Source organism: Sarcophilus harrisii, chromosome 2 (genome assembly GCF_902635505.1).
Source record: "Sarcophilus harrisii chromosome 2, mSarHar1.11, whole genome shotgun sequence".
NCBI lineage: Eukaryota > Metazoa > Chordata > Mammalia > Dasyuromorphia > Dasyuridae > Sarcophilus > Sarcophilus harrisii.
The window spans coordinates 504046439-504060963 of NC_045427.1; the positions used below are offsets into that span (position 1 = coordinate 504046439).

The 14525-nt window shown below is 35.6% G+C and overlaps 1 protein-coding gene across 3 annotated transcripts in view; it reads right to left on the bottom strand.

The window, feature by feature from the left end:
- Positions 1-14525, bottom strand: part of MYO5C (myosin VC) — a 139926-nt gene that overhangs the window by 78542 nt on the left and 46859 nt on the right. For all 3 annotated transcript variants that reach the window (XM_031955213.1, XM_031955214.1, XM_031955215.1), the window contains 4 exons: positions 9260-9366; positions 7272-7537; positions 2550-2631; positions 1500-1640 (listed from right to left, as the gene is read on the bottom strand). In XM_031955213.1, coding sequence (XP_031811073.1) covers positions 1500-1640; positions 2550-2631; positions 7272-7537; positions 9260-9366 — 596 coding nt within the window. The remainder of the gene's footprint in view (positions 1-1499; positions 1641-2549; positions 2632-7271; positions 7538-9259; positions 9367-14525) is intronic.

Below are 14525 nucleotides of genomic sequence, written 5' to 3' on the forward strand. Positions count from 1 at the left end.
TGGAGGGGATGCGGGAAAACTGGGACATTGATGCATTGTTGGTGAAGTTGTGAACGAATCCAACCATTTTGGAGAGTAGTTTGGAACTATGCTCAAAAAGTTATCAAACTGTGCATACCCTTTGATCCAGCAGTGTTACTACTGGGATTATATCCCAAAGAGATTATAAAGAAGGGAAAGGGACCTGTATGTGCACGAATGTTTGTGGCAGCCCTTTTTGTAATGGCTAAAAACTGGAAACTGAATGGATGTCCATCAGTTGGAGAATGGCTGAATAAATTGTAGTATATGAATATTATGGAATATTACTGTTCTGTAAGATATGACCAACAGGATGATTTCAGAAAGGCCTGGAGAGACTTACACGAACTTATGCTGAGTGAAATGAGCAGGACCAGGAGATCATTATATACTTCAACAACAATACTATATGATGACCATCTCTGATGGACCAGGCCATCCTCAGCAACGAGATCAACCAAATCATTTCCAAAGGAGCAGTAATGAACTGAACTAGCTATGCCCAGAAAAAGAACTCTGGGAGATGACTAAAAACCATTACATTGAATTCCCAATTCCTATATTTATGCACACCTGCATTTTTGATTTCCTTCACAAGCTAATTGTATAATATTTCAGAGTCTGATTCTTTTTGTACAGCAAAATAATGTTTTGGTCATGTATACTTATTGTGTATCTAATTTATATTTTAATATATTTAACATCTACTGGTCATCCTGCCATCTGGGGGAGGGGGTGGGGGGGTAAGAGGTGAAAAATTGGAACAAGAGGTTTGGCTATTGTTAATGCTGTAAAGTTACCCATGCATATATCCTGTAAATAAAAGGCTATTAAATTAAAAAAAAAAAAAGAAATCTTCCCTTCTCCAAAGCAAAACTTCATACTTGTGCAACAAAAGACTTAGTCTGAGAGGAAAGAAGTGGCAAGAGGGAAAGAACACTAGTCTTAGGATTCAAAAATCTGAATTCAAATCCTGTTCTGCTACTCACTACCTGTGTGACCATGAGCAGGCTATGCTTTTTCGGTCTGTTTCCTCATCTCTAAAATGATTCCTCAAGCCTTTTTTGCTAATGGGAGCTTCTTTATTATTATTTTCAATATTGCTTTACATGTTTTCTATTCTGATTTTTTTTACACATTAAAAATCCATTATCAATTTTGAAACATAAAATAAAATGAATAGATGATCTATATGGTCCCTTCCAACTCCAAATTTCTTGACTATTCCTCCCTCCCTTTCCTTTTTCTCCTTGTCTCTGATTCTTTACCTCCCTCTTCCTCTCCTTCTTTGTCTCCTTCTCCCATTCTCTCCCCATTTTTCTCTCTTCTCTCTCTCTCTGCCCCCTCCCTCCCTCCCTCCATTCTCTCTCTCCCCTCAAATTTCTTAGATATGGGTTTCCAATTCCTGTTTCAAAAATCCACCTTGCAAAAAGACTTGTTACAGGAATGCAAAGGATAAATTAAGAAGAAATGATTACCAAGCATTCTTCATCTAGTAGCTCCAGTATTCCCATTTTGGCTTCAATCAAATCAATAACTGGTTGATTATCATAAAAGTCAATCAAAGTCCAAGGAATACCTTCCTTCATATATTCTTCTTGCTCAAGTTTGAACACATGCTGACCATCCACATGTTGATAAAGACAGAAAAACACACCATAGACGTTAAATAAACTTTCAGGGAGAAAAATATAAATATGAGGGAAAAGGGAAAAATCAATTATTTGAATTGAAAAAGAAGAATTTATAATACAAACAAATATCTCTATGTGGTTAACCATTTTACAGCTGGTCTTAAAAATCATTCTTTCCCACTCTCTGAGTGGTCCCCCATTTCCTGTCTGGTAGGAGGTTTTGCCCCAGTGGTCCTCATTCATTCTGAAGCACTGCTTGTCACTTGGTTTGGACCCAGGATCACCGTGCCTATTCAATGTGCTTTCTGACTGGCATTAAGGACAACCGTAACTTTTTGTTTGGGCTCTCTGTCCCTTCTTCCTCTCTCCTTCATTAGCATACATAATAGAGAAATTTTTTAAAGGGGGAAAATTACTTTGGCAATAGTAGTAATATAGATATAAAATTCAATGATTTAAACCAGACTTTCTTTTTTTGGCTTAGGATGGGTATAACAAAGAACCTCTCTTATAAATGAACCCAAGTAGCTCTTTTTTTTCTGTTTTCCACACCTTGCCAATAGAATACAATTCCCTTTCCAAAAGATCAAGACTGATGCTCTGCCCAAATTTTCCAGGGTTTTTAATCAAGTTTTCTTCCAAGACAATGGGATGCTGGGAAGGCTCAGTTCCCAGATATGGCCATAAGGTGGCACAATATCTCAGCACATGGTCACAATAGGGGAAAAATAAGTAAGTCTGAGAAGGGAATTTCTTAAACAGTCAGAAGATGCCTGAGGAATCTTGGGGGAATTTGCAAGCTTTATCTTTTTACTGTATATACCTTTCCCCTTACATAAATATGCATAAAGCTGAGACTCAGATTTAGGAAAAGAAAAAGAAAAAGTTACATACCAGATTAAACTGCTGCTGTAATTTTTCATTAGCATAATTAATACAAAACTGTTCAAAGCTGTTTACTTCAAAGGTTTCAAAACTGAAATAGATCATAAGTAATAAAAAATATTATTATATATAATTGTACATAATAAATTGAAATGAATTATATATAACTTTTTTTCCCATTTAAGACTAGCCCCTCAACCATAAACTCTAAACTTACATTTAAAACTCTTGTTGTCTATATATTGGATTATTTGCCATCTAGGGGAGGGAGTTGGGGAAGGAGGGAAAAAATTTGGAACACAAGGTTTTGCCAGGGTCAGTGTTGGAAAAATTATCCATGCATATGTTTTGAAAAAAAAAGTTTTAATTAAAAAAAAAAAAAACCTGTTATCCACCATACATAGTGATTGCCATATAAGATGACTTCATCACCTAGTTCATGGCTACTTGACTGGTTTTGAGTCTTTCTATGCTTAATTGGGTTGGTTCTCAGACAGTAGCCTTAGTCTGTCATTGAGACTGAACAAGAAGATCGTTCAGCACAGTAGAACATGCTAGAGACTATGCTAATATCATATCATAAACTTTAAGAATCCAGAATCATCATAATGATGCTGAAAGCTAGTATTTATACAACACTATAAGGTTATATAAGTTTGCTCATTTGGCTCTGACATCAATGAAGTAGATGCTATTATTATTCCCATTTTACAAAGAAAACTGAGGCAAGTAGAGGTAAAATGAGTTGCCCAGAGTCCCACAAGTGATAAAGATTTGAGCTTGTTCACTGAACTCTCTACCTGCCCATTGTGTCATGTAGCCACATATTGTTGAAACATGAGAATGAGAAAGGACTAAAATACGGCCTGATGTTTCTAATTTTACATGTATTTTCCCTCAGAAATTATATAAATTTTTAAGTGAATTTTTAAATAGCTTGATGACAGATTTAAATGATATTCTTGGAAAGACAGTTCTCTATCTGCTCAAATTAATTTAAAAACCAAATATGACAGATGCTTTAAGTTTGACACATGCCAATTGGGAGAAGCTTGATATTGCCCTGGGGGAATAGGAGTCTAGATGATTCAGTCTGATCTGGAACTAAATCAGGTAGAATTCTGGATGGCTGAGTTTATTTCATGGTGTCCCTAATTATGACTCACTTTGTGAAGGAAGATGGGGTATCACAGTTTGGTATGGGTCTGTCCCTGAGCATAATGGAATTCCTTGGAAGTGAGAGGTAAGGATACTGAACTGAATTCCAGAATCTATCAAGAATCATGCAGACTTTGGACTAGAAAAACAAAAGCATCTCGAGTTTCAGGTTCACGTCCATACTTGCATCCAGATACACTTTGGGGACTAGGAGGTTCTAGAACCAGTTATCTAGAGTTTCAGGTTCACATCCACACTCATATCCAGATACACTTTGGAGACCAGGAGGTTCTAGAACCAGTTGATACTAGAGTGTTTTGCCTTCTCCAGTTCATTTTACAGATGAGGAAACTGAGGCAAATAGGACTAAGTGACTTTCCCAGAGTCACACAGCTAGTAAGTAGCTGAGGCTGGATCTGAATTCAGACTGGAAACATTCTACTGTGACACTTAGCTGTCCCCCAACAACAACAGGATCCAGGACACTGTACTATGGCTAGAATATAGAATAATATCCATCCAGATATATTCATATTCCTGAGACCCATTGGTATCCAGAATACACATACTAGTGAGTCATTTGATAAGACTTTCTGGCACTCTGTAGATGGGCAGAAGGTTCTAGAGCAGGAAACATTTCTCCCTTTATCTCCACATAAGGGGGCAATCATAGTTGATTTACACCCTAATTATACAGGGTGTCCCAAAAGTTTTAAGGCAGTTTTGAACCTTACTAATCCAAAACTGGCCTAAGACTTTTGGAATTTCTTGTATTTAAATTGTAAAAGATTACAACTACACATAAAACAATTATAAATACACAAATATATATATAATATAATTCAATTTATATAACACTGTTTATCTTCAAAGAGTTTCCATATCCAATACTCCTCATTCAAAGATCTTACAAGTGATGGTCCTCAGTTTCTACCTCAACTGATCCTAATTTTTCTTTTAGAATTTCATGACCAGAAGAGATTATAATAATCAGTTAGTCTAACCTTTCCATTTTCAGATGAAATACTGAAGTCCATATAATAGGATGACTTCTCTTTTTTTTTTTATCTCCCTTGCCATATTTTGAAGAACATGGATAGAGTCAGGTACACAATGGTGTGACAACATGAGGTCAAGCATAAAACTAAAATATGAGTTTAATTTGTATAGACTGAACATCATAGGAATTTGTTCTAGCAATTTCATTTTACCAAATTTGTGTATGTTAAAATACATAAATTATGCATTTATGTTAAAATAAATACGATGTTAAAATATAGGACTATTTTTTTTTATTAAAAAATGTACTTTTGTGGGGCAGCTAGGTGATGAAGTGGATAGAGCATCAGCCCTGAAGTCAGGAGAACCTGAGTTCAGATCTGTCCTCAGACACTTGACACATCCTAGGTGTGTGATCCTAGGCAAGTCATTTAACCCCAATTGCCTCAGCCAAAAAAAAAAAGTTCTCTTAGATATATTTCTGTTTCTGTTGGTGACATCCTTCTAGTCATCAAGATTCTTAATAAATCTTCTTTACCTAGAAGTTCATTATACCAAAGAAATCCTAGATTCAGTTCCTATACATTTTCTGTTCCTTGTGTGAGTATCATTATTTTTGCTAATGGAATGTAGTGTTCAGGGACAGTGTCAGTTCTAGTTTTGTAGATATAGAATATATAGAATAATATAGAAATCTATATTAAAGCATGGTCTTGAATTAATTAGTATCTAAGTAAGTATATGGAAAAAAGCTGCATATGTAGGCTGGAAAAGGAGGAAAAGACTGAATGTGTGATCAACAGAATCTCTACAACAATACTACCTGTGATTGGCTCCCTTCTTATCCCTCCCCATCCAATAGAGATTCTTTGAGGAAAACACATCTCTGGTTGAGAGTTGACTCTATTTGCACATAAAATGGAAAAAGATGGGAAATATCTTTTTGTAGATTTCTTATTCACTCTTTGCTCATAAAGCAGAGATTCATGTGTAATAATCTTAAACTACATTGACTTTATTCCATACAGATTATCATCCATTAAAAAAAAATCAGAATTTGTATTGAGAGGAGATTGGCAGATATGGGTAAATTTTTAAATTTTTTATTTTTATTCTAATATTAAACATCAAATAGAACATGACTCTGAAAATATAGAGAACAACAGAAAAAGAAGATTGTACCTGAACCTGTAGGTCTCCAATATGTATAATTTGCTTTTCTTTTTAAATATATAAAAACGTCAATGTGTACTTTCAAAGCTATCCTCCTAGTCTGGCCTTCTTTCTGGTTTTCCTTCTTTTCTTTTCATTAGGAAAAAAAAGTTGCTTCAATGATCCTTCCTCCTTTACTTTCTTTCTTTTTTGTTTCTGCTACACTATCTCCATCCCCTCTCTCCCGTTTACTTCCCATTGGGGAAAAAGAAAAAGAAAGTTAATAGGACTAGATTTTTAAAAGTTCAAACATAAAGACAAACTAAAAGAAAGTTACTCTATCTGCCTTGTTTTTGTTCTCATCCACAACTGAGCTAACATACTCTGGCCAAAAATCAGACATGTGATTTGCAAAACTGGGTCGAGGGAGAGAAAGGGATAAATCACTACCCAAACACATGACCTCGAGTCTCTGGAAGATTTAATTGTCTGCCCTGGTAACAGTCCAACTGTCTGTCCTAGAGAAAGCCAACAATGAAGAATACATTAAACAACTGAGCAGAGTCCAGGCATGAGAAAGTTTCTTCTTACATAGCAAACTACATTGTAAAAACATACATGTATAAACAAGCAGCATGATATAGTGGAAAGAACACTGTGTTTGGAATCAGAGGACCTGAACTAGCAACCTGATTCTACCCTTTACTATGTAACTATGGGCAAATAAACCATTATGTAATTCAATTATTCATCCAAATGCATTTGGGGTAGATCAGAGGTTCCTAAAATATAGTTCAAGGATTCCTGGTAGTTCCAGAGACATTTTGAAGGGATCTATAAGGTCAAAACCATTTACACATAAAAATTATCTGTATTGTCTGATTCTTTTTGTACAGCAAAATAACGTTTTGGTCATGTATACTTATTGTGTATCTAATTTATATTTTAATATATTTAACATCTACTGGTCATCCTGCCATCTAGGGGAGGGGGTGGGGGGGTAAGAGGTGAAAAATTGGAACAAGAGGTTTGGCAATTGTTAATGCTGTAAAGTTACCCATGCATATATCCTGTAAATAAAAGGCTATTAAATAAAAAAAAAAGAAAGAAAGAAAAAAAAATTCTGTATTACATATATATTACTATTACCCAATAATACCATGTTTTAACTTTTAATATGGTAAATATCAAGAGATATAACCTACATAAACAAAAACTGGGGATCCTCAATACTTTATGAGTGTAAAGAAGTCCTAAGATAAAAAATAGTTTTAGATTTGCTGGACTAGATACATTTCTGCTTCTAATTCCACAATCCTATAATCATTATGAATGAACAGAAAACAAAGAAGTATTCTCTGAAACAAATAAGCACCTAGATACTTAATCCAGGAAGATTTGGATCCCTGAGAATTATCTTACCCATAAATATCCAAAACCCCAATGAAAGTATGTTTCTTGCCCGAAAACTGCAATGCTCTGTTAATCCTTTCCACAATGAAGTCAAACAGATGAGAATAGATCTTTTTGGCGAGGGCGTCCCTGGCATTTAGAGATTGAAGTCTAGTCATGGGTTTTATTACAGTCTCTGAGGTAGTGATGATTTTACGGTTACATAGCCACTGAGCAACTCTGCTACTGTCCACATTTAAGAGTTCACAAAATATGTTCAGATGTCTGTCATCTTCCTGTAAATGGAAAAAATAAAATTATATGAAAATATTCGCTTTTGGCTACCTGTCTCATTGCTCTCCCAACACACAGGGAATTGAAGTTAGAAGAGCCCCTAGAGTCATTAATGCATTATTAGTGGAGTTGTAAACTGATCCAGCTATTTTGGAATTACGTCCAAAGGGCTATAAAACTGTACATGCTCAGATCCAGCAATACAATTCTTAAATCTATGTTCCAAAGTGATCATAAAAGAGAGAAAAGGACCCACACATGCAAAAACTCTTGTAGCAGCTCTTTTTCTGGTGGCAAAAAACTGGAAATTGAGGGGATGCCCATCAATTGGGGAATGGCTGAATAAATTATAGTGCATGGATGTAACAGAATACTATTGTTTTGTAAGAAATGATGAGCAGGCTGATTTCAGAAAATCCTGGAAAGATTTACATGAATTGATGCTGAATGAAATGAGCAGAACCAAGAGAACATTGTACACAGTAACGACAAGATTATGTGATAATCAGTGATGATAAACTTAGCTCTTTCTCAGCAATACAGTGATCCAAGACAATTCCAATGGAATGGAAAATGCCATGTGCATCCAGAGAAAGAACTATGGAGGCTGAATGAGGATTGAGGCATAGTATTTTCATCTTTTTATTTTATTTTTTTCTTTTTGGTGGTTTTTGTTTTCTGTTATGACTTTTCTTTCTCAATATGACTAATATGGAAATATATTAAAAATGATTGTGCTATTATCACCTTGCTTGTTGTCTTGGAGAGGGTGAGGTAAGGGAGGGAGGAGGAAAAAATTGGAACTCAAAATCTGACAAAAATGAATGTTGAAAACTATCTTTACATGTAATTGGAAAAATAAAATACTATTAAAATTAAAATATACTACACATGTATAATTTATATCAAAGTATTCATCAAGGTATTCATCTTCTCAAGGAGGGGGAAGGGGATAAATGAATTTGGAACTTAAAAAGAATAAAAAAGTACATTTTTCACATATAATTAAGAAAAAACAAAACAAAAATATTCTTTACAAAAAAAAGCAGAGCCCACAGAGGTTAAGTACTACAACCCATATCTGAGCTCATTCTTCCAACATTTCTCCTTTCTTCATCACATATTACTTCTTCTCTGATTTCCTTTTTCCCTTAATTATTTTTTTACTAGTCAGTCAAAGAAATAAAGAAGTAGGACTGGCAATAAAAGGTACAAGGGAAAAAAGAATTTGAGGATAACATGATACTGGCATAAGAAGGAGGAATGGGAAGTTGAAATGCTATTCTTAGAGCACTTTATGCACTACAGCGGTGGTCAAAAAGATAAGGATATGTAGAAATGATTAAGTAATCTTGGAGAAAGGCATTCTGGGTCCCAGCATCTCTGCTGAGTATATAATATATACGCAGTATATAATATAACAGTATATGAACTGTTTTGTTTAGAGCAGATTTAAACTCATAAAGATAAGTCTTCCTAATTTCAAGCCCAGTGCTTTATCCACTGCACTACTGTGCTGCACAGATTAGCAAGTAGGATTCTTTATCATTTCCACCATCTAATTCCTGTTAAACTACTTTCTTAAATAGATTCTTTTGATTTCTACAAAAGAGCACTGAAAAACCCATATGAAGACAACATAAAAGGTATTTACTAATTGGGCTTAGCATGCATACAGAAGGAAAAAAAAAAGCTAATATGCAACTTCTTAACAAATTTCTCACGCTGACTGAGGATCTCTCGTTGCTCATGGCTGTGATCTGCACATTGCCAAGATGAAGTATGGCAGCCAGGATCCTAAACACATCCATTTGAAAATCCTCCTTCAGACCTGGAAGAAAAAAGAATCAAAAATCAGAAATCCTAGGTTCTCTTCTCCTCAGCACTTAAATTGCTGCCCAGGAGTAAGGAAGACCCACATGGTTGTATTGGGAGGAAGAAGGGAGTAGAAGGAACTAACTCTTCTAGGACAATCCAACAACTTCAGAGTGATGAAGTATTCTTGGTCCAAATGGAATTCTCAAAAATTTTAACAGGCCCAGAAAGCAAATATAATTCATTCTTTTCTCTACCTAATTTTCCATAAAACAAATCAATTATGGGGAACCATGGCACATTTCATAGTTGAAAAAGAATGAAAACTGACCCATTCTTCTATGCCAGATAACATGTGACACAGCAATGAAGCAGGAACAGTTGGAAATAAGTTACCATGTCAAGATCTTATTCTCAGCCCACTGGATAATCATCAGTGCAAGATTACTGGCTTCAGAGAGAGGTCAGACATTCCCAGGGGCAGAAGAGTTAGACTTTGCCTAAGCAGAACAGATTACGATAGCAGAGAAACAGCTAAACTCATCCAGATTCTTATCTGTATTTTTCAGAGGCATCCATAGAAGTGAAGTCCAACAAAGAGGATATATTACATAGCACATTAAGAAAAAACATTTTAATTTTTCCTAATTGCACATAAAACAATTTTAAATATTCACTTATTAAAACTTTGAGTCCCAAATTCTCTCACTACCTTCCCTTCCCCTTCCTATAGATAGCAAGCAATTTACATTAACTTTTTAAAAAGATATTTTATTTTGTGAAATCAGGAAAAATCTACCTTCCTTTACTCTCTAAATGTTTCCCCCTCCCAATTGAGAATGAAAGAAAAAGAAAACTTCCATTGAAAATATCATATTTCTCAGATGATCTTGCTTCACTGACCTATCACAACCCCTCTAGATCTTATGGGATGGTTTCATGAATTGATGTGGCCAAATAGAAATGTGTCAAATGATGAACATTCAGGTGGTCACTGGGTCCCTAACCATAGAATTTGTACTTTTGGTTATTTTTGGTCATTCATTTCAGTCATGTCCAACTCTTTGTGATCTCATTTGGGGTTTTTTGGGTAGGTACTGGAGTGATTTGTTTCTTTACCAGATCATTTTACAGATTAGAAACTGAGGCAAAAAGGATTAAGTGACTTGCTCAGAGTCGCACAGCTAGTATCTGAAGTTGGATTTGAACTTTTCCTGACTCTGCGCCCAGAATTCTGTTTATTGCACCACCAAGTTGCTCTTTGTTTAGATTTTAGGAATTTATATTTTAAAATTTTGCCTGGACTTATGATTTTGCTGATAGTTATTTTCCCCAAATGGAAACTCTCCACCAATGAAGACTGCTGTCCAAACTGCAGTTTACAGTTTTAGAGAATAGGTTAAATAACTCGTCCATGGTAGCAGAGCAAGGTTTTGTTAGTGATGGAAATTTTTAGGATCTTTCAGAGCTCAAACCCCATTCAAGAATCATTCATAAAGTTAAGATCAGCTCTACATCATGAGGAGGGATTGGAGTAGAACATTAAAGAAGGTACTGTAAAACATTTGGTGGATATGGTCAACAATGCCTTCATTTATGAAAAAATAAAAAGCCAAATAAAAGACTGCTCTTTTAATCCTTGACCTAAGAGCTTGTGATCTCAAAGCATTAAATTTTTTTTTCTGCATTAAAGAATATTTTCCCCTGAATTTAACACCCTTTATTAAAAACAAAAATCTAAGCACATACATGTGTGACATGCTTTAATATAATATAGCATAATATATTTAAATAAATGTATACATAAATGTATTTATGAAAAATTAAGCTATTAAGGCTTGAAATTGCCTTGTCTTTAAAATATATACTTATTAGTTTATTTTTCATATATTTTTGAAGAATACAACATTTCATGCTTTACAGTAACACAGCATCACCAAGTGAATGTTAATGTCAAAAAGAAATTTTATTATGTGTGTGAGGAGGCAAGTTAGGATCACTAAAAGTTCTGTAGTTTACCAAATGCGATTCTGCCCGTTTTCTCTTGCCTCTATTCAAACAGAAGTCTATCTCACCATCTGATCTAAAGAGAGATCCAAGATGTGTGAATGCTAGATTAACTCAATGGACTTCTCATCCAACTGCGGGTCGACAGGTATCTTTTAATCCTAGCTTTTTTTTTTTCTTTTTAAATGTGAACTGTTGGGATAATCTGTTTTGAGTCAACCTTGAGTGTTCCAAATGGAAATGGCAAGATGAAGAGCGGGTCTAAGTGGGCGGCAGCATATTACCAATTCCTCGGATCCAAGAACTGGTACAAGGAATGCCATTAGGAAATGTATGATTAGAAAAGGAAGTGGATCAATCATATAGCAAAAGCAATGGGTCAATTTGTTATACTGAAAGTATTTGTGAAATAATGTAATCCTAGGGCAGGGGTAGGGAACATCCCGAGGATTCTCATTGCTCAAGTCTGTGACCTGCACATTGCCACAGGCCATATAAAGTCCTTAGAATTTTTTCTGGTAACCACAAGTGATAATGAGCTGAAAGTGAGGTACAATAACCTCCTACTCCTCAAGTTCCATAAGTTGATAATTTTATATGACCTGCAAATAATGTTGTAACTATCCAAATAGCTCTTGGCAGAAAAAAGGTCCTCCACCCTGTCCTAGAGAAAGGCTCCAGAGCATTGGGTAGATTCTCTAGGGGATTGAAGAAGAAGACAACTAATGATGTGGGAAAGATTCCTATCTTTGATTCCCAAACCCCTCTAGTGAATGTAATTACCCTTTGACTCACAAATCCTGGTACCTTTGAATTCCCATAGAAGATCCAGACCTGTCCCAGCTCCACCTGGATCTGAACCAACTTTGGGGCTACTCCCAAAAGCCCCTCGAGCTAAATCTCCCATTATAAAAGGGCCACGCTGGGAACCCCTCTTTGCAGAGATTCCAAACATGCTAGCCATGTGAGGACCTTCTGTCCATTGGACCCTCTGTCCACTGGACCCTCTGTCCGGTGTCCTCCTTATCTCTACCTTCGCCTATACTTTAACCTTGCTTAACCATAATAAACCTCTCTTATCAATCTAGCTCTCGGACCAATAAATGCTTTTATTGGGGACTCGCGCCACTACTAGACCTCATTTATCGCTGTATCCTTGTGCAGAATCCAAGGGGGTTGCAGGGGAGCTCTGTTTGACTCCCTGTACCCCAAGCCTGCCACTAGACCTCAACTAAACCCTAATTTCATTTAGGTACCCCAAATCTAGACCTCAATACTATCACATAAGAAATCAACATATCCATGGAATATAATTTATAACACTTGGAGGAAATACCTGCATTGATGAGACAGGGCTTCTATTGAAAGAATGATTTTATTTCTAATTAAGTCCAGATAATTACTGTCCTAGAGGCAGCTAAGTGAGGCTGTGGACATTGTGCAGTTTGTAGTGAATCAGGAAGAACAAAGTTCAGATCCAGTCTCAGATACTTACTAGCTGAGATCCTAGACAAGTCACTTAATTTTGCCTCGGTTTTCTCCACTATTAAATGCAGATGATCTCATACCCTTATTTCTCAGAGTTGTTATGAGCTCATTTTCCTCAGCTGTAAAATTGGATTCATTTTGTACCCTACCTCACAGGGTTGTAATGAAGATAAAACGAAATAATATTTGTAAAACCCTGAGCATGGCGCTTGGTACATAGTGGCTGCTTAATCCTTGTTCCCTTCCATTGTCCCCTTTCAGTAGAGTGCCAATTCTTCATGAGAACAATTGGCACTGGTGCCCAAAATAAACCCTGAATTTGTTAACACAATGAATGGCATTCAGTGTGACTAAGAAATGGACAATAAGCTGGAAATTCAAGGTTGAGAACCTTTTTTCCTGCTCTGCCACTAACTGCAGTCTGACTCATGGCCAAATAAGTCTTTTGTGCCTCTCAATTTCCTCAGTTACACAATTCCAACCCCACTCCCAGAACTGTTACAAATAAACCAAGACAAAATGGAACACAGACAGAATGCCTATTAGTGATATGATATTTAAAGAGATGGGCCATTTTGTTTGTAAAAACAAAGCAAAGCAAAGCAAACAACAAACAAAAAGCCCTGAGGCCAACAAATTCACAATAATGCTTCTGTAGTATAAAAGAAAGATTTCAAATCCTCAGTCAGTTGTTATTCGCTTGAAAAAGAGAGTTTGTGAAAAGCAATGTTGATTTAAACTTAAGCCAAGCTACCATGAGAGCCAAAGAATCCCATTATAATATAGTAACTCAAAGCCTAAATTCCAGGGTCTTCTTCCTCAAGAGTAAAGGCATTATCAGTGACAATTATCAGTGAAGGGATAAAAAGAAACTTGAAGCCAGCCAGAGAAGGCCTACAAAGAGCAATAGATTTTTATCAGAGTCCTGCTTACTCTGCTTTCTCCAGGTTGATTACAATGTGAATGAAAGGAAGCATCCCTGGAGCAAAGATAGAAAGCAAAAGAAAAGGAAGATTTTAACCAGTAGATGGAAATAAGCCTGGAGACAGATGACATCAATCACATCAACAGGCAAACCCATTTACTAACTCCTTGCAGCAGTCAGAGAATGGACAAAGCAATCATCATGAAATAACACATTTTTTAAAAAAAATATTTTCTTGCAATTAAATTGGTATACACCGACGGCTCTCAACACGTGCTTCACAGATCCCTGGAGTGCCTGAGAATCTTTCAGGGTTCATGAGGTCAAAACTATATTATGACATTTACCTTATTAATATACTCTTCTTTTTCCCAACTACACAACTATACGAGGCCAAATTTTTTCATATACTTCAACCAGAACACTTTATTACAACAGATTGACTGCAGAAGCAAATATAAAAATCTCTTCTAAAAGAGATTTGCAAAAATAAAAATCTCTTCTAAAAGAGATTTGCAAAAATATGTAAAATAATGCTGCTCTTTTCAATAATTATTTTTGTTTTGGAAAATAAGTAGCATTTTTCCCACTTTAAAATGCTATTCATGATAAGATGACATGGGTTTATCTTTAATGAACTAATATTTCTAAAAATGTATCATTTTTGATTTCTAAAATTTTAGAAATTTTAATTGCCCCAGATATGGACAAATATAACCACATAAATATAAGCTATTGGAAGTTCTTAATAATTT